This window comes from Cyphomyrmex costatus, unplaced genomic scaffold (assembly GCF_001594065.2).
Source record: "Cyphomyrmex costatus isolate MS0001 unplaced genomic scaffold, Ccosl1.0 scaffold75, whole genome shotgun sequence".
Taxonomy (NCBI): Eukaryota; Metazoa; Arthropoda; class Insecta; order Hymenoptera; family Formicidae; genus Cyphomyrmex; species Cyphomyrmex costatus.
The window spans coordinates 3,313,531-3,339,049 of NW_017280322.1; the positions used below are offsets into that span (position 1 = coordinate 3,313,531).

Below are 25,519 nucleotides of genomic sequence, written 5' to 3' on the forward strand. Positions count from 1 at the left end.
CGCGATCGTGTATACGTGTAAACGTTACCGTTCCTTGGAAGTATCTTCTCTAAAATTTCGAAGTGAAAATATCTATTAATTAATTTTTAGAAAGTGGCAGTCTATTTTTAAAATTTTACAACTTTTTCTTGAATAAGATTTGTTGTAATTTATTATTTTTTCATTATATTTCCTGCCTTTAAATAATATAGCTCTACTAATTGAAATAATAATATAATCCATACAAAATTACATATTATTAATATTTGAATAATATAATACAATGTTTCAGTGCCACTATGCTGCTTTCCCGTCCTTTAAAGGTTAATTACTTACATAAAAATACAACAGATTTTAAATTGCAAGAGAATAAAGAAAATTGCGGGAGTCTTTTTTTCAAGGTATTGAAGTAACAATACGTAATTCTAAAAAAGTAGACCACGTTCAAGAAAGTGGAAGAAAAGATTACAGACTGTCGGTTAATTGATCAACCTTTAAGAATTTAAAAAGGCCATCAACTTTTATAAACTGCTGAGAAATTTACTTCTCCGAAACTTCCAAACCTTAATACAGCCAATCAGCAATTCGAAAACCGCGAAGATCCAAAGAAACATGCTAGAGTTTGCAGCCTCGTGAGAGGAAAGGGTGAGGGGGAGGAGGAGAATAATTGCAGAGTTCTCGCTGCCGGAAGCGACGGCCATTATATTAGCGAAACCTTCTAAAAAGTGCCGTTAATTAAGATACAATACGGAGAAACGAGGGGTGAGTTTCGAAGGTGGTAATTGGTAACCAGGCCAGGCTCTTCCTTTCGCTGTTATGGAAAGTAACCCAGAAAACTTTACTACGTAGTGACTGTACCTTTTACAGAACAAGAGAGCGCGCATAATGACCGCTGATTAAATCTGCCTTTACCCCCTCCAAGATAAAACTGGCGAGGACGGATTAAAACGGTCAGTCAGCTGGACGAAACTTCCTTCTTCGCGTATAAAATATATGAGTCCAGAGAGCCGAAAATATTATGAAATTCCGTTTATTTTATATGATTATTGATAGTTTTCGAGTTCAGAAACGATTAAAACTTTAAGAATTTGTAAGCTCCTTTCCGAATCATATACGAATATATTTGGGGATGTAAATAAGTATTAAATATCTTAAGTAGTTATCCAAAAATTTAGTATGATTTTTTTATGCTAATCGAGAGGACTAAAGTTTAGATATGAATCAGAGGTGAACTTCCTTCTTCCATAATTATGAATGAATATAATTAATACACGAACAAGAGCAATTGCACGTGTATTATTCATCGATCAAACAGTTAACTGATAATTGCATTAATATTCAAATTACGCCCTTTGATATCATGAATAGCAATTATTGAGTCGCTCTCATATAAAAATAATATGAAATACAATTATGATTGTGAAGCAATTATATGTGTTGCGTTAGATCGATTGTCTAATTTCGTTTATTAAGTGTAAATTTATTAAAGAACAAGAAAGTCACGTATATTTTGCTATATATGGTATGTAGACTGATCGTTACTCTAATCTAATCAAATGCGAAAAAACATATTTTATAATATAAAGAGAATTTATGGCGTAATTTATGTATATGAATGTGTCACTGTGTTAATGTTTGACTATATGTTTCCGTAAATACTCGATACTTCAAAAATATTTTATTTTATAAAAATAATTAAAATATTAAAAATATGATTGAGTCATTTGTATTCTAAATTGCAGTATATTTAATAAAAGCGTGATTGACACGATTGTCAAACTATTTATTGTAACAAATGAAAAATTGTATATGTATAGTACACAATATCAGTATTACAACGCTTTTAATAAATGGTCGAATTACCGCCACTGTCAGTTATTGTCGACATCTTTAAGGTATACTTCTATCAATTTTACAATTTGTCTTATAATAAAAGTATGATCAAGTAAAATTTTATTTGGGAATCGCTACAGCAAACATTTTTTGAACAAGCACATAGAAGAATTCTTTTCCTACGACGCATTGTACACAGAGTCTTAGTTACTGTGTTCGATTTTATTAGAGAGAACCACTTATTTAATGATGTGTACTAAAAGATTCGAAGCTATTTTCTTTTGCACGAAAGGATCAAAAAGAGAAAATAACTATAAAAAGTCTATGACATTTATAAATAAGTGGAAAAAGTGTTACCAAACAAATATTATTAACAATTTGGTGGATCACGATAAAACATGAACGATATGCTTGAAAGTTATGTCAGTCACGCTTTTATTGAATAAACTGTACTATTTGAAAATATTTTTGATAAAGACATTTTTGAGAATAGATATCGCGAAATGATATTTTCCAAAGATATTTCCGTATTGAGCTTTAGCAATGAAATAACTGACTGCATGGCGGAGGGTAATAATCCGGAGAATTTTTGTCGCCGCGTCAGCATACTGAACTTCCGGTTCAGTGCACAAAGTTGCGCGAATTCCAGCCCCGCTCTAGCACAAACGCGAAAACGCCAGGTCGCGCGAATTCGTACCGCAACAGGCAAGACTCGACCTGCTCTCTTGGAATCAAGCCATTCTCGCTCTTGAAAGAAACTTTAACGAGACCCCCTAAAGTGGCGAACAAATCAAAAGTGTCCGGTTCTGACGCAGCCGCGCGTGATGTCAGTCGCTAGACAGACATTGCAAAGCCAGAAACAAAACTATGTTCTCAAGAGGCAGACTGAAAATTTACTTTCAGCAATTGGGCACGTATTCCCTTTTCTGGAGAGCTAAATCTTAACTGCATTTGAAATTCTTATATTTATCAAAATAAAAGTATACTCAATGATGACGAAGTAAAAAAATAGCTGACGTAAATCATAATATAGATTAAGAATAGCGTTAAACTTTAAAGGATGAGTGCCTATTTAAAAAAAAAAATACAGTTGTTTTAAGTAAGATTTATTATAATTTATTATATTCTTTTTGCTTCTCAAAATATGACTTTTTCAACGCCATTATAATAGCTTTCCATCCTGTGAAGGTTAAGTGGAAAATTATAATCAATTTTCTTTATTTTAGATTTCATACAGGACGTTTTATATGAACGTTACATGCTTAAATAATATATGATTTAAAAAATACATCAAACTTGACAATGTAATGTTGAATTTATTATTTTATGAATTTTTACTTATGAATTATTATTTTTGTTTGATCCAAATTCACATTTTCATTATAAATTATTATATAAAATATTTCTGTTCATAGAATAGAATGTCGATAAAGTTTGTGTAGAAATTAAATCACTATGTTTAACATAAATAAAATATATAATATGGTTTTACTTGTATTTCTGCGGTACTATTTGACTTGTTCGTTACTTGAAGTTGTCTTACCTCATCACAAGCTCTACTACTTTCGGGATATATCTTCGTCGCACTAACTATAATCGTTTCTCTCATTTCAAAATTATAAATTATTATAGATTTAATCTAATTATATACATTTTGGTCTTCCTCCCTTTGAGACTTAAACATTCTAATATGTTCTTGCAACTCTTATTAATTTAATTAATATGTCGATTATATATAATAAGATTAATTTGAATTCATTATCGACCTAAATCAATATTTACTTTGCATTTATACTTGTGTGCTTAACTTATAATATTTGTTATTAATTACAAGATATACAAAACCAAATAACACGGATACTACACGAAATAAGAAGAACTTAGACTTAGATGAATAAAAAATTTAAGTAGATACAGATCTGAAAATAATTTTGTTAAAATAATTACACTATTAAAATAATTATGTAGATAGCTCAAACATGATAAGCTGTAGAAAGTTTTGACATTTTAGCAATTATCTTGAACGTTGTATATAATTATCACAACAAAATTATTTTTAGATCTCTATCTATAGCTAAACTTTTAAATATTTCATTAAAAGTGTTCTTTCCATATATTATGTCCTACCGAAGTTACACGTTTATTCAATTTTTCAATTATATGATTTATTTAATTTTCATACAATTATAAGTTTTATCAGAATACCTTTATTGTTTCTAAAGAGTTGTTCCTTTTCTTCACAGAAATTTTCAAATTATGTTTTACTAAGTTTCTTACGTGGCGAAGAAGTTTTCAGTAAATTATGCAAAATTTTCTAAAAATGATGTAAAAGTTAGGATAAGAGAGAGTAACTCTTGAGAGTCTAAGACACACATCTGATCGCAGTGTTCATTTGCGATGCACGGAATTAACAAAGGTGCACAGCATTTCTACATGCAGTTGCATCGCATTCGTTAACACCGCTTTTATTCCGAGATTCTCTATAATTTATATGTAAATATTAATTGGTAGTCGACAAGACATCGAGAATAAAGCGCGCGCAAATTGGGGTTTGATAGAATCCTGGATTATGTGAATAGATTGGCTCATTGCACAGGGATTTACATATCGCCTGCCGAAAGCCCATAAGAAGATTCTATGATCGTAGTATGAAATATAAGACTTCCGTAAGGGCGCGACTAGGTGCCATTTTCTCGTAAATATTATATATTGTAGAAGGCACACGTTACAGAGACCAACGCCGTATCTTTCCAGTCGTTTCGAGCTCACTGTCTTTCCGTGATAATCGCGGTGAAAGTAGACATTCTCAAGGAAATGCATTTTTTTCATAGATTATTATTATTACAGCTAAGCAAAACGCACTTATTTCAGGAAATGTCACTATGTCCATTAGTATTATAGAAAACGCAACATTTTTTACAGAGCGAAATTTAAGAGAGAGAGAGAAAGAGAGAGAGAGAGAGAGAGAGAGAGAGAGAGAGAGAGAGAGAGAGAGAGAGAAAAGAGAGGGGAAATGATTTTATTCCATATTAAATTATCGTAATAATGTATTCATATTATAGATAATATCGAAGAGATAATAATTAAAAAAAAATCCATGTTTAAAATATTAATGGACGACAATTAGATCTTCTCAATCCTTGCATTTATTTATTAAATGTTGTTGCAACACTGAAATTTTAATTAATATATTCGTGCACAGCTGTTTATATTATACATTACCATAAATGCAAAGTGGTTGATGCTATTATGACAGTACGTGTAGTCGGATAATATCAGGACGAAATTCCAACAACGTGAACGGGGGTTCTCTCAGGAGGCAGAGGATTGGAGAAAGCTACGGGTGTAATAGAAATTCGATATGCGAGAAACCACAGGCTCGACCGGTAAAAAGAACGTAGTTAGATAGAGGGAGTAGAAATCGATAAAGTAAATTAAAAGTAATTAAAAGCCGGCCGTAGTTCGCGCGTATGGAAAACGGATGAGTGGATCATTTTTATAGTACGCGTAGGCGCGTGTTTGTACGTGTGCGCTTCCGCGCGCACACCAGTAAGTAAGTGATAAAAGCTGCGCAAAAAGAGTGTGCAAGGCAAACGACGAATGCTGTGCTATTAAATGGATGTGGTATTGTTAGCCGGATAAAAGCGCGCAACACGTTTTGTAGTGTTGCATTAATTCGATCGAAATAATTGGCAGATCGTTTTGCGGTCCACTCATTATCACATCGACAGCCAACTATTTATCGCGTTTTACATAAATGGTCTCCGCGCATCGAGACAGCATCGGGAATTATTAATTCGCAACGACGAGGAAACATTATATGTCGCTCCAGTGAGATCGGCATATTTATACAAATACACCGGTGAATTACGAAAATGCGAGGTGAAGTTCAATCGCGATGTATTGTATCATACATTGTTAAATCAATTATACATACGTGCGCATGTGCACGAGTTTCATAGATTCCTGTAAGTAATTATTAATTGTATGACGCAACATGACAATCAGTTGCGACAGAACGCGTTGCGTTTATTATCATTGAATTACACAAATGCAAATGTATTATTTAAGGACGATCAAGTCTCTCGCTAATAGGTACTTATGGTGCAAATCGGGGCACAAATTATCATATCTCGTAGAGTAATATAATATAATAATACTGATTATCGTGATTGTTAATAATTATCAATCTCTTCTGTAATGCATTGATATATTCATACGCGGTTCAATTAATGCAGATTATTAAAACCTTAATCTCTAAAATTAAAAAAAAAGAGCGAAAAGTAAGTTGAACCGAGATTAAAGCTAATCTACATTGCATTGGTAGAAACGGACATTAAAATGTCAAGAAAGAAATATAACTTTTTACGTAGGTACGAATTTTTATAATGTATTTCTTAAGAAAGATCTCTGGAGTTAGAATGTTCTGGAGTATTTTGACATATTCTATAAAACTATCTTTTATTGTAGTATCTCATTTTGAATCTGGAATTTAAACGCGTAAATATCTTACGACAAATATCAGAAGCATTTTAACATTTAATAAGTGCGGAATTGTAATTTAACTTTTCAAACTCAAACTCTCAGAGTATTGTAACTTTCAAACGCATTGTAATTTACACAGAATTATTAATATGAAAATAAGACAGTATATACTGCGAATGATATGCATTTAATTCTTATTTTCTTTGAATGTGGAAATACGTCTCATAAGTTTAGAAAAATATTCAAAAATTTGACTATTTATAAGATATAAAATGAGTTTGCTGTTTCCTTAATGAAAGAAATTATTTCAGCTATAGTGCTGAAAACTGTCTTCTATTAAACTAGAAAGTCTTGAATGAATTACTTGTCATGATTTAATTAATTTTAAATTTATTTTCCAACAACTTCATCTGCAAATTCTAAAATAGTCAAGTTATTCCCGATAGAGTCGTTTCAAGGCAAATGTAGATTATGGTGTAATACGCTACAAGTAGATTATTTAATAGTGGAAAAGCAAAGTCATGTCGTGCGAGATGCTCATTAACGAGCAACGGTTTTCACTTCAGTCTGCTTTCTCATACTTTCTGGTTTCTCATGCGGCAGTGGTAAAATACGATTTGGAAGTTCACTCCGATATTAGATTGCAAACCGTATATTTAATATTATTTCAGTGTCCGTTGATTCGATCTCTGTCTCATTTATTTTCCTAGAAAGCTGTATTTTCCGCTTAATGTTCTTCGATATCCCAGGTTTTCTTTTCGCGATTGAGAGAATTTCTTTATTACCTAGAATGCGAAACGCGATACATCAGTAAGAAATCAAATTATTTGGAAATCAGATACGCAGTGAATAAACTCAAACAAACGAACAGGAAAGCAAAATGCAATCGTGAAACTTGTTCTGGGATGCATACAGCGAGTCGGTATCACACCCGGTTACTACTTTAAATGTAAATTCTATATCCATTTCGCTTGAATGAATGCAGGCATCAACGTATTCTTGGCGTGAAATTCTTGTGAGTAACAGGGAAATGTGTAGCAAATAGAACCGCTGGGAAGAGAGGACAAAGGGCGCACATACAAATGTATGTAGAACGGATCTTGCATTCCAGTGTTCAAGTTTCGAAGTATTGATCGATCGAGTAGACATACCAAACTCTTCGACGCTTGAATTATACCACTCACGATCAAAATCTTATATCTAAGAGAAGTATTCGGAATGCATTATTTATAACACTCGCGTGTCTCGTTTACATTTAATTATTATTGCGTAAGCAGCTCTCTAAATAAAAAAAGGACAATCAAGGTAAACCATTGGAAATTTATATATGTACTTCATGGAATATTCATATGGAGCATTTATAATCTAAAAAAAATGCCATTTTATAAATAGGACGGTGAGAAGAACCGAGTTTAATGAGCGCGTTCAGCGGACTCAACAATTGAGTGAGCGCTTGCTGTTATTGGTGTGTATTCTTTTAGATCATCCAATCAGAATTTTAGATGTAGAAGAATGCACCAATAACAGCGCTTACTCAACTGTTGAATCCGCTGAATACGTCCATTATTACTCGCTAATCTCTCTCTCTCTCTCTCTCTCTTCACTTTATATATTCACACATTTTAATAAACTTATTTTTAAATCCGCTATGTAGAAATATTCCTTCTGATATTTTAAATTTCACGATTTGTGGAAAGTCTTCTGGTATTTTTGAATATATATCTGCATAAAAATTTAATAGAAGCTTATTAATTCTTAATACAAATCTTATTAAGATTATTAAAAGTTTACTGCATGCGAATCGTTAAAAGAGAATCAGAAATGAACAGAGGATCAGGATTTAAATTCATTAATTAATTTAACAGCAACACGAGGTGTTAATGTATTCCGAAACCATTCTTGGTTTTTTTCTGTGGTTTAGGAAAAAAGAGGAATTCGCAGCCATCTCATCTTCTATTTATGTTTTTTTCCATGCTTGGGAAAAAGAAGTATACGCGACCATCTCATTTCCTATTTATGGTTTCAACACTTTGCATATATCCTTGTTAGAAGCGTGGATACCAACTCCTAATAATCATAATAATCTGTATCGCGTTTGTCGCTAATTTTGACGCGCATTCGTGTGGTTCGCTAAACACGCCAAAAACAATAGGTAATGGATGCCGCGCGCCAACGTGCAGATGGAATTTATCTATGATTTTCGGTGTTCTCGCAATATTGGTATACCGTGTTGTTGGCTGTGACACCCGCGGGACAACTCCCGGTGTCATACGCGTCTGCGATTCGTCGAGATGACTATAATCGTAGAGGAAAGTATCGTCGTCATACGCGAAACAACCGACGAAGCGACGCACTACTAGCCTGGATCATTGTTATCTTTCCATAACAGGTCCCGTTGGGCGAGTTTGACATATGTCAGCCACTCATTACTCCGATATCCTGTGCCCTCTATTTTTTTTTTTTTACTACCCGTTGCTGGACTACACTGTATTGCCGTTTTTCACACACAAGATCATTTCGTCAAGCATGAAGTTTTAAAGATCTTCTTTGCGCCAGTAAAGCAGCGGTGCTACTGTCTTTTACGATCTTATTTTATAGAAGATGATATCGCAATTATAGATGCTTAAAATTCTTATGGTCCAACAAATCATATTCAGATCTGTATCTATCTAAATTTTTAGGTACTTCAGCAAAATCGAACTCACCTTATGACAAACCGAAATATGAGCATTTCGGAGTAAATAAGGGACAAGAAAATATTTTTAATGAGATATTTATTATCGTAAAAAAGACATGAAAAATTCATGTTTACTTATCGTCGTGTTTGTAATACGAGAAAAAGGAGTCTTTATGAAAAAGAAAAAAACTTCACTGAAGTCTTATAATATTGGTGCACCATTTAAAAGAGTTAATAGATTCACTTGGACTAATTTTTCAACTTCTTCTGAAAGTTGTTATTTTTTAATTATAGTTTATTGTTTCATGAAGTATAGATTGAAACATTTTCTCTTAAACATTTTTTAATATTTTCGTGAATTCTGATATTTTTTCAAGACCACATGTTATTATATCAACATAGCACGTATTAACGTCATGATTTTTACATACGGGTTTCCCAGTTCAAGTTTTAGTTCTTGTACTTTCGACCGGCACGTTGTTTCTTTTTTCCAAGACTATAACAACGGTGGAAAATTTTGACATGTGATACAGAAGCTAATCGGAAACTTTCCGAACAAAAGTTAAGCCACTCCCCGTTAGGATCTAACCGAGATTTATTGTCGTGCTGAGAAAAGTTTCGGCATTTAGCTCTTTCAGTGTATCTTAATTTAATCTTTTCTCGTCCAGAATCATTATCGCAAGTAATGATTCTGGATTATTTTCTCAATTATTTCTCTTGCGAACACGATGTGATGTAATCAATTTATTTTTTAATGGCGAAGTTTATTTCTTTAGAAGAAATGATATATTAAATAAAATCTAAATACACTAAAAATGTTAATGATATTTAAGTATACTAAAAATGTTAATGATACTTATGTTACTTAAATCAGGGAAATAGGAAAGAAATCTCAATTAAATTTTTATACTTGTTATATAAAATACGTATTTTGTTGTGTGTTTATGAAAGAAGATAGATTTGTATAAAATGCGTCGCCAAAAGATTTATGCCGAAATGCGATACTTTTTCGCATTGCATAGCGTTCTCGCATTTAAACTTCGGTGTGTGTAGTTCCACTTTCTGTATTCCCCTCTTTATTGTCCGAAAACACATAATGTACTGCTGTTACAAACGTTACAGTCGGAGCGATACTTCTGCATGACAGAGAAGTGAACCCAGTTCTTTCTACAGCGGAGTAGCTACAACAACTGCGGTCGGCAACTGTAGTGGACAAAGTTACAACGTGAGATTTCGCGAGCACGGTTCAGAAGATAGCACAAATCGCATTAACTTGAACTTTACGTATCATTATAACTAATTTGAGTAGACCCAATTTGCGACGTGTCGCTTACCATTTCACATTTAGCAAACATTATCATGAAGCAACGACGCGCGTGATTATTTTCTTTATTAATAAAAAAAATACGGTAATATTCCTTCTTTAATGCTGGCACGTTCGAATACAAACTCACGTAACTAATTTGACTTCCTGCGCGCGAATTGTAATAGAAAATTCGTTCCCTTCCACGCGATTAAGCAGTTCCGTAGAAATCGATATGCGTTTAGTAAATCTTTTACGATCGCATGAACGAAATAAGAACATTTGCACGTGTATGGACAATAATTCTTCACCGATATCGTGAATGCGACGACGTGACCCTTTAATGATCGCACGTTTCTGGAACGTTCGTGTAAATGACGTGTACGTTACAATCCACTTGTGCAACGAACATGTCGTACATTTCCATGGATATCCATTTTCATCCCGGCCGTGCCAGATTTCACGCACCAACGGGCCAGATGTACACACAGCCGTTCGCGCGCGTGCACACGTGTCATTACAAAACATATTTCAACAATATACATATGTACGTATTCGTAGACGCAGGAAATAGGCCGACGCATATGGGACCGGCAAGCCAGGTGTAAAATTTATTTCCGTCTGTTGTTGGTTTAATCGACGTGGGAGTAATTTGCACCATTAATCATCGCGTAATGATGCGACATTAAAAGAAATAATTCGCTTTTGGATATTAATTAAATGTGCATTGTTTCGTGCAAATTTATTTACGACCGTCGGATTTTAATGATGATTTACCGTCTACTCGGGTGAATCCTAATTGCAGCCGCCAGAAATATTAATTTGCATTTGTAGAAATAGCTTATGAATTTAATTTAAAAATGTTTAGGTATTTCTTGTAATTACTACTCAACTTAAGTACGAAAATGCTTACATTTTATATAATATACTTCAATGAACGATTTGGATTTTATAAAAAAAGTTACACTAGTTTACAGTAAAATATAACTTTGAACTGAACTAGGCATTTTGTTATAGATTTTTAAATGCTGAAAACGATGCCGCAAGTAAAGCAATTTTAGCAAGTCAAATTTCCAAGACAATTGAAGTTTAATGTCTAAAAATAACTTTTTTAAACAATATTTGGCTTGTTTTGTGAAGAATTAAAAAATTTTAATTAAAGGTCACATAAATATATTTATTCCCTATCAAGTACATGTTTTTATTTCACGTGCACGCGCGTGAGTGTATGTATGTATATACAGGGTGGTCCAGAAATAAGTGGCCAAACTTTAGTATCGTATTCTACTGTCCGTAAAATAAAAAAAAATTGTATAAACATAAATCCAGAATTTTTTAAAAATATAAACACTTTGTTTGCGAGATAATATTTTTAAAATTTGTAATTTACTTAAAAAAATTATTAAGAATGAATTCCGTGTGTTTCACAATACAGACGCTGAGCTTCTTTGCAGTTTCTGATAAATTAATAATTTAATATGTGAATTTTTGCATCAAAATAATACGTATAGTGTTTAGCTGAAATTTTAATATACAATATTTGCGGTAAATATCAATTGCGTCAAGATAAAAAAGTTTTTTAGCGAATTTCAAACAGAATCACTTATAGTTATTGGATTAATCGATAATTCTAAACGTTAAATGCTGCGATCCATTGTGAAAAAAAAGTTTAAATTTAAATCGTGGCGCATGATATTTTCGCCTGATGGTCGCGGAAGCCAACCTATAAAATTCACGCTTCGTTTGCATTTTTCGTTTCGGCCTATTTCTTGCGAGATATACGTAGTCAGTAGTGGTAAATCGTAAACGTCGTGTTCCTCCCCGTTCCTATCGCCGTCACTACGAAATCCCAAAAGACGATGTCGAGTCTATTCCAACCACCCCGGACGACGTCGCCGTAATGGCGAATATCTCATTGTGAGATACAATCCCGCATGAGATGCGATGGTGTCTCGTTAATGTGTAATCCGTCGTGAGAAATCGGTCGAATCTTCGCTGTTATGTTCACCTAAATGTACATCACTTTCCGCATACCACTGTTTTATCAGGAAGCAAATAATATGAAGGTGTCGTAATCGTAAGATTTTATCGTAATTGTTAAACAGTCAACAAGTTAACAATGGAAATTATTATTATTTTTAGTTTTCGTTATATTTTATGAATTAAATGAAATTATTTTATTATTCAAATTTTATGTTTCGATTCAAATTATAATTTTATTTAGAAATATTAAATTAAATTTGGAAAAAAATTGATTACTCGTAAATATTAGATATTATCACAAGAATTTTAATTAATTTTTTTACAATAAGAAAACAAGAATTTTAATTAATATTTAAATAAGTTATTAGTTTGATGAGATTTTTATATAATTTTAAATCATGAAAAATATTTATTGTGATTAAATACTTAAAATCTAATTGACGACATTTATTTATAATGATTATTATTTACTTTTTTAACCATTTTATTACATAACCAATATGATAAGTAGGAATAGAATGTAAGCTCTGATTAAAAATATTTAATTTATATATCAATTTTCGTTGGCGCAAAATCATTTACGAAAATCTATTGTGTGCTGTTGGTGCGACAAAACAGAATTCATTTATAATTTTATTACGGCAGTACGCAATGACCAATAGAGTTACATGTTCAGCATTTATTAATCCATCATTATTAATTTAATTGGACAACAAAGCGATTTTATTTTATATAGTACCTTGCACAAGAAATTGAAAATGGCTATGTAGTATAGAATATTTAGTGCAGTTACCTAACAACAGAGCTGAATTCAATTACGCTTAAAAGCCAAAATCAATGTTTTACGCACATTTAGTAAAAAAAGATAAAACCGAAGTAAATATTATGAATGGAAAATATGTGTAAATCTTATGCATATGTATGTATAATTATTAGAGATTTCATGGCGCATTTTTTTTATAACTAAAATTGTTCGTGATATCCATAATATTAAACATATAAATATTACATATGTATACACTGTTTTTAAATGAATTAAAATGATAATATGTTTGGTTTATTTTAGTAAAATTTTGCAATATCACACACGCACATATTAAAAATTTTATTTTTTAATTTATTAAAATGATAATTTTACAAATTAGAAAATGATACTCTAAAATCGAGCTCTTTTATTATCTATGAGGCTAATGGTTATCTATCATTATTTTCTAAATATATTGCTCATTATGAAAATTTGGTATAATATAATTATATTGTATTTCAATAAATAATTTGATATACATGATTACATCTATTTTATAACTGCACTTTTTTATTGTTAAATGCATCAATTTTTTAGCAATACTTTTTTTGTTCTCTTGAAATATTAGGGGAGACCGGGGCTAATTCGACACTTTCGTTTTCTTTGTCGATTTTCAATAAGAAAATAAAAGCTTTTTGCTAAATAAATTGTACTGTTGAAAAGAATGAACCTTTGTCTACAAAATAATGACTGAGTGAAATGAAGTTCATACTGCAACATATAGACCGATTAAAGGGTGTTTTTGTTTAAATTGTAAAGAAATGTTAAATTGTTTTATTTTTTTTAATTATCAGCACACACTTATATTTCCACATCAGATTTTTAATTCGCATGTTTAGACAAATATTATAATAATTGTGCAAGTATAATTGTGAGACGTATACAAAGTGACTTTCTGTGTACGAACACAATAAAATATTTTTAATCGAAAAAAACGGGGCTGAAGGAATGCATTTTATAAACGATCATTTATTATTATAACATTTAAATTCATTCGTAATGAGACATTCCAAACCATTTTTTTTTGCTTTGCAAGATAAATTTTCGCGAGATATGTTATTTTTGCGATTTTTTTTTTTCTCCAACTTTTGTCCATTGTGCATTTACCACCATTTTTCTACTTTTTTTTTTACTTTTTGGCCTTTTTCTTGCTTCCTTTCCTGTCTCTTGTCTTTTTCCTTATCTCTTTCTCTGTTTTTATGCCTTCTCGATAACGATAAAAATATTTCTTATTCATGGTCTATCGCGATCTAACTCAACGCTTCTTATTCCGAGGATTTTTACGGTGCCAGTCTTGCTAAGATTGATGAAACGGCATACTGTCGGTTCGCGAAAATCGATTTTCGAGAAGGACGAGCTCTTGTCTCCGAAATTTACTCGTTCCTTCTTTTTCCTTCCTTTTCTCTCTTTCTCTTTCTACATCTCTCTCCCTTCAGCTTCTATCGTTTTTGGAGGAAACTACACGTCTGCCTTTTCTCGCGGGAAGAGTGCACAAAGGCAGACGAACGATGTGGAAGCAAATTAATCAATCATCTTTCCCGAACGAGTTCCTTCATTGCACGGTCTAATGGAGAACAGTGTTATATACGACCATTTCCAGAAATCGTAGTTACCGAAAAATAAATAAAAAAAAAATCTTTGAAGCAGTAAGGGATTTTTTATATTATAAAATTTGTAAAAGATGAAAAAAGACAAGAAAAGTGATGTTTATTTATATTTTTTATTAAATATTTTGATTGACTGATATTGCACAGGATCGTAAAAACTTTTTTAAAGAGCAACTCAAATCATGGAAAGTATACAGTGCGTGTCAAAAGTCCAGGAACGACTAATTATTTTAGAAAGTATTGGTTTATTGGAAAAATGTTTTAAACAAAAGTTATACAGAGTTTAAAAAGATCTATTTACTGATATTATTAGTTTGACCTTGGGTAATGCCGGCGATACTGTACCTTTCAAGCATCATAACTCAAAAAGTATTTAATGAAAAAATATTTTATTATAGCGTTTAGGAAAGCTTCTCCACACTCAGCTATTAGATTCTAAAATCAAAAGTAGGTGTTCCATTTAAATAAATCAATGTTACTTTGATCTGACATTGGAAACACCACCTAAGGTCACACTGATAGGATCAGTAAATAAATCTTTTTAAAGTTTTGCAACTTTTGTTTGAAACATTTTTCCAATAAATCAATATTTTCTGAGATAATAAGCCGTTCCGAGACTTTGATACATATTATATACATAAGAGATACCTACTCTTTGAGTTGTTCTCCAAAAATTGTTTATAGTCTTGTAATTATTAATCAGATTAGTCGGAGTTGCAATTGTGATACACGCTTACGTTAGATGCTTTCGACGTATTTAAAAGCGATTGTTTGCAATTCACAACGAAACAGCTATATTATACACAATTCCAACTTTCTATAAATAAATATGAATCTTATAATGCGAGATAGTAATTGATTGGTTTTTTTAATACTCCGGGACAAACGCAAAAGCACGCGGGAAACTTTATTATAATCCGTGATGAAAAGAGATTTTGCGCGAGAAAAGGTACTTAATGCGTGGGTTTAATCGCAGCGATGCAATACAATCCGCGAAATAACAAAACGTACGATAAGGACATTACGTGCTGTGCGGGTGTATTAATTTAAAATTCAATTTCACTGGTGTACCTTTTTGTTGCAGGAGATGAGATTCTCTACCGAGACGAGATAGGCAATTTGTTGATCTACAATGTCAGCTCGGCCACATCCAAGATACTGTTGGACTCCAGCAATCCCGTAAGTTTCCTTAAACTTCTGCACGTTATATGAAAGTTCTTGTGGCGGACTTTGCAGTTTGCATAAAATTTAGAAACGCTCGTTCGAGAATTTCTGCCCATAATGAATCTCGGAATTATCAGTTATTTTACTCGAGTTATCATATTCCGCTTATCTTCCTCTGTGCTAATAACCGTAATATTGACATATAAGTTACAAATGAAACAGTAATGATATTAAATTAAAATTTATATTGGATGTATGCTGAAGCGTAAACAAAATATTAATTATAGGTATTAATTAAACAAAGAAAACAATATACAATGTTAATTACACACATCAATATACAATTAGCATAATAACATAAAATATGAAATGTGTCACCGCGTTATCAGAGGTAATCAATTATCGTAGAATGTGTACTCCCAGTACGAGCCAGTTTAGAAGGTGCACATACGCAAATATTTTTGCGCATACGCCCGCATTAACGTATGCACAATTATTGTCGCATTAACGTGCGTGCGATTAAATAGAAATTGCTATATGAACAGTTGGTATGAATTAATTGTTCGCCATCGTGCCTCACTTCCGAAATCGCAGATAACGACCGAAATACATCGTGCAACGAAAGCACTATATACCCACATACGTGTTCCATACTTCGTCTCTACCTCCGCCATTCTCCTCTGATTTTCTCTTTCCCGCTCTAATTCATATTCCTGCCTATAATCAATTAAATCACCCTGTCTACTGCGAATCCTGGAACGAGGGTGCGTATATATATGTAAAAGCGGAAGCCGCGTGGCGGATCGAATGCGAAAGCAGCGAAACGGGCGAAATCGGAAAGAGAGGCTGAAATTATTTCACGATACAGAGGGGAACGAGAGACGTAATGTAATGCGCAATGTCGAGTATGCAGCGGACAAACCACGCGCCCGTGATCGTCGTTATTTCCGCGACACCGCCGCCGAAGAGATCGCTGGAACGGTAATTGCTTGTTATCTTTCACGTTCTGACGCATGCAATCTATCGTCGACGATTCTCATTCGTACGCGCGTTATAGATATCCAGCTGGCTACTGTTGTAAAATGATTCATTACGACATCTGTAATACAATGCCTACCTCAGCGAAATTTAACATTGCGAAATGTCTCCTCGGAAGAAAGTCTAAGTGATGCATATTTACAAAATGTATTGTTACGTGAAATTATTTGTCATACACTTCTAATGTATTACGTTATTACTTGAATTTAATTTTGTACTGTTTGTTTATTGATAATTTGGTATAGAGGTAAATACTTTTTTAACCATTTAAAATTTAAGAAAGACTTTTATTCGCGGAAAGAATGGTTTTATTAAAATATTTAAAAATTTAGCTAGAGATATAGAAAAAAAATAATTTTGTTGGACAATTAAAATGACAATGCTACAAAAAAACATTCTAATAATCAGTTAGAGTGTTCTATATAATTATTTTCATTTATATGGTATAGGATGTCTTGAATTTAAACGGCCAAACTTCGGGAGCGTGTAGGAAATCGATAAACTGAGAAAAAAATCGTTTAGAGATATACTCGTTTTTTCTTTGTTTTGGAGAAAACCGCAAAAATAGATCAAATATAATATTTAACTTCAGAATATTATTTTTTAAAATACTTCAGTAAACCGTTTCTTTCCGTTCTTTCCGTTTATATAAGACAAAAGAAATTGTTGAATAGTTATATTACTTTTTGCATTGTAATAATAATAGTATTGTAGAGCGATTATATTTAATATTCTTATTTAAATAATGGATATATCTTATTCTGACAAAGAAAATATCCATTTTATTCCGTGTATTCTTCTTCAACTGTCATAAATAAAGGATAAGCAGTCTCTCCATATTTTCGAATATGAATCAGGTGTCATCGCCGTAATCAGCAAGACGGGGATGATAAACTGATTCTTTCAATTAGGCAAGCGGCTGGAAGAAGTGCTAAAAAGGAATTGCAACGGCTAACCGGTGCGACATTTTGGAACCTTATTTTTACCGCCGAACTTGCGTCCTTTCTTACCTCTCTCAAGTTAAATGAAGTCTTCCGTATTTGGTGTATTACTTGAAATCTTACGGTACTGTTTCCGCGCAAGTCCTTCTTACAATACCAATGGAGAGCAGCCTTATCGGAGCGTACCTATTCCTTATTAGCCTGAAAGCTATTACGAAGTTTATGACCCATGTACCTTTACTTCCGTATGTATATATATATATATATATGTGTGTGTATGTGTGTGTGTATACACCCATACATATACGTACACACACACGCGCAGGTATTGTGTGTGTATACATATCTCAAGGGTGGTCTTTGAGTGAGTATATTTGGACAATTGCATTCGGCGAACCTACTCGCTGTTTCGATGCAAGTGCATTCCAAGTGAATTATATGATATATAGGAGGTTCACCGATGCAGTTATTCAAAAACTGCCTTTGAGAATTCAGAACTTTCTCTTATACTAACAATAAGCAGAGTATTTAACATTTTTCGACAAACTGTAAAATTTCGTTCTTTTACGTCAATGTGAAAAAATTTTCATATTAAAAAAAATAAGTGTATTTCTCTAATATTTATTATACTTATGATATTGATTATTTAAAAAAAAATGTGATAACAAAGTTTTATCTGCAGCAGTTTTTTTTTTCATTAAAAAAGTACAAACTTTTTTGTATGGTAGTTTAAAGTTGTTTTTTTATTTCACATCCCGTATGAAAATTTTACATGTTAAGAGTAACAAGTTTATTAGGTACGTGTCAAGCTGTCCCAGTAGAATACTTTAATATTAGTTCAGAAAGTTGCTAATAGAATCAGAACTTTTATCACGTAACATGATAAAACTGTCAGCGTCAATTTATCTGTATGCCAATATCATATTTGTTTGTCTTTTTTTATTCTCAAAAATTTATTGAAGATATAAGTGTGTGCATGAAATTATTATAGTTAAAATAACCAAACTTAATGAGGACCGCATCAATTGATATTTAAGAATTAATAAATTAATTTGAATTTGTAATCTGTGTAATTATATGTTCTTTATTGACATATCTTCCTTTTATTATTGTTATTAAAGAACATGTATATTTTTAAGAATATAATACATTCTTAAAAAGAATAAGTTAAAAAGAATTTCTTATTCTATATTTTGGTTTTATCACATGAACAAGCTGTTTTTTTTTTTATAGAAAAATTGTAGCGACCGCTTAAAGTCTGAATTTCAATGTATATTTGTATGTATCCAGGCAACAATGGCATGAAAATACATAAAGACGCGATTTGCTAGGCCCTCATTTATCACGCGAATAAACTTACCATATTAAAGTAATAATGGCAGTTGTCGGCTACCAGTTACTGTATTACGATTGCGACGGGTAAGTGGAATGATTGCTAGTCTGATCGTCCGCCGAGCAACTCGAAACGATTGTCTCATTCGAACGCGCGACTTCGCTTAACGATGGTCATTCCATTAGTCGGGTCGTCGTAGCTCATTCAACAGCCCCGGTGGTCCGTATCGCGCACGTGATCGTGATTTACTCGCCGTGATTTCGACAAACCGTTCCGGATCGTCGCGGCAGCACAAAGCCACTTTTGACGCGGCCGTCGTCTCGCATTTGTAGTCTATTCCATGTTCGTCTCGCTAACGACTCGTTTTATAAGCGCAATATAAGCGACAACCTTTGTCTGCGATTTGCACCGCGTCGGGTAAGCGCGACCTCGCGTTTTTCGGTGCTGATTACTGCGGCTTGACACGCGAGAACAAGAAATTTTCGTACTTTTACGTTCTCCTTATTACTGGAACTATATAGTTACTTGCATCTTTTTTTTTTTTGTCGCGTAACGTTGGCCTGTAAAGATAGCAGCTAAAGCTGCTGTAGCGTAGTTATTTTTAATGAGCAATAATTGCGTTTATTTTAATCCTTAGTTGCTTCGACGAGGCTGCATTAAATTTAAATGCGGTTTGAATTTGACGTTATCTCTTTAGAGCCAAATGTTGCGTATTTTTAACGTTTTTTTAAAATTAAATTATTAAATCGCCTATAAAAGTTTCTGCAATTGTTAGTGCATAAATTATACATTTATAAATTTAATAATAAATTTATAATAATATATTGAATATTAAATCTCGTAGGACCGTACATGTGAACGCACAACCAATAAGCAATAAAAGCTACATAAAATGTCAATTAAATTTTGATGCTCTGTATGTATCTATTAAAGAGATCTTAATATATCAGAAAAATGTAAATAAGTATTTACTGCAGAAAATATTACATCGGGAGTCGAACCCCGATCTCTAATATTTCGTGCGAGCGTCCTAAGCCTTTAGCTTTAGATTTAAGCTTTATCAAAGCGTTAAGGCAACGTTTGTTTCTTAATAATTTGGTATTTGCTTTTTCAGGATTTGCTGTCGAGTTTTGATCACCATTTATCTGCCGATAGGAAATATCTATTGCTCGCTCTCAACTACCAGAAGGTGAGTGTTGCTTTTAAATTTTTGACGAAATGGGATAATGGAAAGCGCCGCGCGTGCATTATCGTCACGTTAGTGTCAAGTAGAAAAATGTAGTTGCGCGACAAAACGCGGGCGCCATGATATATTACTTAATTAAAATTACGAATCTGCGAATCTTTGATGACGTGACGATAATTACTATGCTGACGACGCAGCTTTCCTCCAAAACATATGCATGCAAATGAGGATTACAGCAGCGCAATGTAATTGTCCCCGACTCAACCTTACGAATAGGCAATTTCTGACTTTGCATGTCTGATGCCTAGGTAATAAACTCAACGATAGACTGTGAACTTTGATATTAATATTAACGAAAGGACGTTTTTTTTTTGCATATATAATAACAATTTTCTCTTTTCTAACAAATTGCAAGTTAATTGATGATTCGATTCAACAAGTGTCTCAATGTCGAAAAAAGAAAATTAGACAATGAACTAAAACGTATTCTGAAAATGTTTTACACTATCTTTTTTCTTACGAAATAAATCATTCAATTTTAATATTGACAATTTTTACAAACATATAAAAAGAACGATTTTCTATACGAGTGTATATGAATGTAACTGGAGTATCTAAAAATTTAGCTAGAGAGATACAGATTTAAGAATATGAGTAGGTATGTTGTATCAGAATAAGATTTGCTTTATGTTATATGTAAGCGCGAATGAAGTTCTCGAGAGAGCAAATATAGAACTGCGTGAGGTAATCACGGAAAACAAGCTAGGATCCGGAAGTTAATCGTATTGCCGAACGGAATGACTACGATAAACATTTCATTCTCCCAGCTTGTACCTCCACCTCCGTTCTTCGTCACTCGGTGAACCCGTTCGTCAGATGGTTTGACTGTACGTCGGTAGGAAACCGCTTAAACTTCCAAAGACTAGTAATTATAAGGAGCTTGAGTTGAGATCTCTGAAACTGTGCGCCCACATTCCGAGCGAATGCATTCGGATAAGCTGAAATTAAGGTCAGGTCGCGCGCAGTAGTCAAAGTGGTGCAAAGTTCGTTTAATCCGACAGTACGCAGGATTCGTTTAAAATAATATTTCGAGCATTATCGGAATGAATATACGTGTATTCACTTGCAACGTTCAAATAAAACCCTTTCAGCTTGCGTAATCTCTCTATTGAGAGAAAAATTGATATATTTGAAAAGTTTATATATTTGCTGTAACTGCATAATAAAATAATTATAATTAGGACTTCTATTTTTATAATTATCGCTACACTGTAATATTAGTAATAATAATTATATTATAGCTGTATATATAAAAAGAGAATATGGTTCTCAAAAAATCCACCATGCGTCTTTAAGTTAAAATTAACATTTTATTTTTTACAGTGCAACATTATAGCATCGATAATTATAAAAATGAAGTCCTTAAAGATTTAATTATTTTACCACGCAATCAAAGTTACAAACATCCAATGTGTTTCTCTCACAATCAGTATATACACACAATTAAACACGCAATAATATTACCTCAAAGAAAATGGAAAAAACATTTTATCGCAGAGTTAAAAAATAACTATTAGCAAGCTTATGAACCAGAGCATTCTGGAATACAGTAAATTTTAAAATTATATTAAATACCTTTCTAATATAAAGTTTATAATACAATGTTAATCCTATTTATACATTAAAACGGCCTACGTCGCATGTCTGCATTGCATTTCAAGACTAAGCTGCTAATTTGCTGTCGCCAATGTTTGCATAGGATTTATTTATGTACACTTTTTCAAGGATTTACCTTAAAATCTGCGCGTTTTACAGTGACCTGGCGAATTATTTTGGTATTCAGGTCGCATTTAAAGTCTGCGTGTTTCGCGTGAGGATCGCGGTTATAATAAAATGCGCGAGAAATTTATTGTATAGAAAAAACAATCTCGCTTTTTGTATGATGTAAATAAAGTTAATCTCTACTTGGTCCCCTTTCTTGTTATGTAAAGTAACACGAAATCTACTTTCGAAGTTTCTTTAAAACATCATTTTAAATGGCGCATTAACCGTCTCAGTTATTGTAATAACATCGTGATCAACGCGTATAAAAATGGAGGAAAATATACTAAAATACACGCTCGAATTCCATGCACAAACAGCGTTCCAACGGGCAAAATGCGCGTTTTAATTTTCGTCCATTCGCTCGGCCGGCTCCATTTCATGGATTAGTGTTGTCTGGACTGTGTTCAACGAGGCGCGGCCAAGTTAATTCGACGTGATCATGCGAACACGAAGAAAGAGAAATAGAGATAGTGTGTAGTTTAAACCACGGCGTGAGCACTGTAGCAAACTAAACACCATATAATACCCAACGCGGCTATGCCACGCGGGATTCTACAATTGTACGCGATAGTCCTTGTCTCTCCATTCATCCCTGCATGCGTTCGCTACTTGGACCACGGGAACCATTGCCGCGTCCTGAACGCCACCGCCCATGACCGAGTAACAACCGTCCGTCGTGCACACCGGTCAGTTCAATTGCATACATTACCGTTACCATATCTCCCTTTCGCCCCTCCACCCTCCCCCCCTCCCTTCTCCCTATCCTCCCGCTCTCTCGCCTCGTCGTCCTTTCATCCGCTCCTTTGTATGCGCCGACGTATGCGTGTGCGTATAGCCTCGCTCAGATCTCCAACGGTCCACAGTAGTCGCTGTTACCGGCGCACGCGAAATCCTGAGTTATGTCCCGGACGGACCATCTGGATCTCCGAAGAGGGACTATGCGCCATCCGTAAGCGAGCGCGAGTACGGTAATCGCCCCCCGAGAAATCGCCGGTTTACCTCGTTACCGATTCGCCAATGTTCCCTCGATGTAACGTGATGGAACTTGGTGGATTAGACGCACGTGCACAGTGAATTAGAATGAGATCCTTTATAGAGAAATAGAATTGAGAAAAATCGCTAACCACTGATACACGGAAAGAATGATTTTGCTGAAATATCTAAAAATTTAGTTAAATACAGATATGAAAATAATTTTGTTGCATTATCAAAGTAACTGTATAGGACAATCAAGCTGGTCATTACACTGTCAAATTCATAATGACAAATTATACTCAATTTGTGTTATCTTTAGTTTTATGGGTCACTGCTTCTATTCGATATGCGTATGTTATTAAATTTAACTAAATTATGTGAAATACAAATATATATATTTTTTATAATTTGAAAATATAAAATATTCTCTCTCTCTCTCTCTCTCTCTCTCCTCTGTTAGAAAATTTTTGTTTTTTGAAATGTAAACGCTTTTAATTATTCACTGACGAGTATTTAATGCGATTATTATTACAGCCTCTGCGCACGAGATGTATTTTAACGCTGATGCGAATTAAATAAAAAACAATACGATTGTTTACCGCGTTTCAGTGGGTGATAATTTCACAATAATTTATGACAGTCGAGCAATAAACTTGTAATAATTTAACAGTTTTGGTTTATTGAAATTTATCGAATTTGCGATATTATGATGATTGATATGCGTGAACTAATTAAATTGATCTAATTGGATTCTCTTCACGTAATTATGTAAACTGTCTCCTACAAATTCCCAATGCAATTCGAAATGTAGAATTATAGTCGTTGCAGCGTGTATCGATTAAACTTACCGCGGTACCTAATAGAGGACAGAAAGCGGGCACAATGGGGATTTTTCTCATTTGAAGTAATTAAAAGTTTTTCGTCTACTGATATCTTTCTTCGTTAAAAATTTCATTTTATGAATTTTTCTCCACGTAGCACCGCTATTCCGGATATTAGGAGCGGCATCTGGTGCAGGCTATATCTTTAATACCTTGTGAAATTATGCACTATTAATGTCGCGGAGTTCTCCCGCGATCTTCTGTATACTCCATTTTTATAAATTAAACGCATTACGCTTTACGTGCGAGCGGATGTCGCGTATTATTTTAGAAATTTAGGGGAACCACGGCATGTAGTCCCAAGTAACGCAAGGTATAAGGTTGCACTGGTTTGCTCTTTTTCGTCTTGTTCCTAAAATAAAAGAATATAACTGCATTAATGTTTACAAACTTTCTTCCATCCGCAAAATTTGCGAGCTTGAATAACTTGGATGACTTTTATGCAAAATGCACTACGTAACTTTTATTAATTAAAATTAAGGTATACGCACACGAATAAATTTTCTCTTAGAAAATATAACATTTAGTATCACAAGATTAACCTACAGGATGACTACACGTACCATACTTTTCAACAAAATGAAAAAATTATGAAACAAATTATATATTACAAATTTTTCTATAATATATTGTTCTTGAGAAATTCTTAAAAGTATTATAATACAAAAAGTGCTACTAATTTCATGTAAATAGAACAGCAATTCTAATGTATATACAAAATAATTTTTATTTATTATTATCAAGAAATCGTGTGTGTTGTGTCGATATATTGGGAACAATTTATTTTCGACATTGATTGACGCCATGCTTCCTTTTACTCGCGTCGTTCTTCTTCGCTAATCAATGAAAGTTTACAATTGATTACTGTCTACAAAATTAAATGTGGATTCTTCTAAATTAGAGAGAAGAAATTATATCCGCAATCAACCGTGTCACTTTACATTTTATGTAAAACCGATGTATTCAATTAATTTTTTTAAATCGCGCATCGTGTGTCGATATCGATGTTGCCGATATCCTCCTGTGTGTCTCTCTACATCTCTTGCGTCAACTTTATAACGTCAAACGCCAATGGTATAATCCTATCGCGTTCATGGTGTATTGACCATTAATTAAACAGCATTTCTGCCAAATCTGCTGGATTTATACCTTCTATGATCGAAGAGATTATCCGCGATAACGAGGATGATTCTCCTCGATTGCTCGTCGTGTGTGAATAGAATATGCTGTTTCGATTGTTCAGCGTATCCGTGTATAAAATAAAAGGATATGGTGAGATTATCTTATATCATATTGATGAATGGAACTTTTGCGACACATGTTGCATTTTTGCATCACAAAAGTTATATTATTTATTAATGGTATTTAAAAATAAAAAATGAAGTATTGATTTCAAAATTATCAGGTAGCTAAGTTATTAGTTAAGATTGAGTTTGTTTTTATTTTGGAGTTACAGAATAAGCTTTTTATTTTAGAACTACATTGTATAGATATCAAAAAAAGCT

At 33.1% G+C, this 25,519-nt stretch overlaps 1 protein-coding gene across 1 annotated transcript in view; it reads left to right on the top strand.

Moving 5' to 3' along the window:
• The window catches only part of LOC108780856 (venom dipeptidyl peptidase 4), a 142,043-nt gene that overhangs the window by 19,429 nt on the left and 97,095 nt on the right, over positions 1-25,519 (top strand). Inside the window, exons 4-5 of the mRNA XM_018548670.1 lie at positions 15,757-15,851; positions 20,263-20,337. Coding sequence (XP_018404172.1) covers positions 15,757-15,851; positions 20,263-20,337 — 170 coding nt within the window. The remainder of the gene's footprint in view (positions 1-15,756; positions 15,852-20,262; positions 20,338-25,519) is intronic.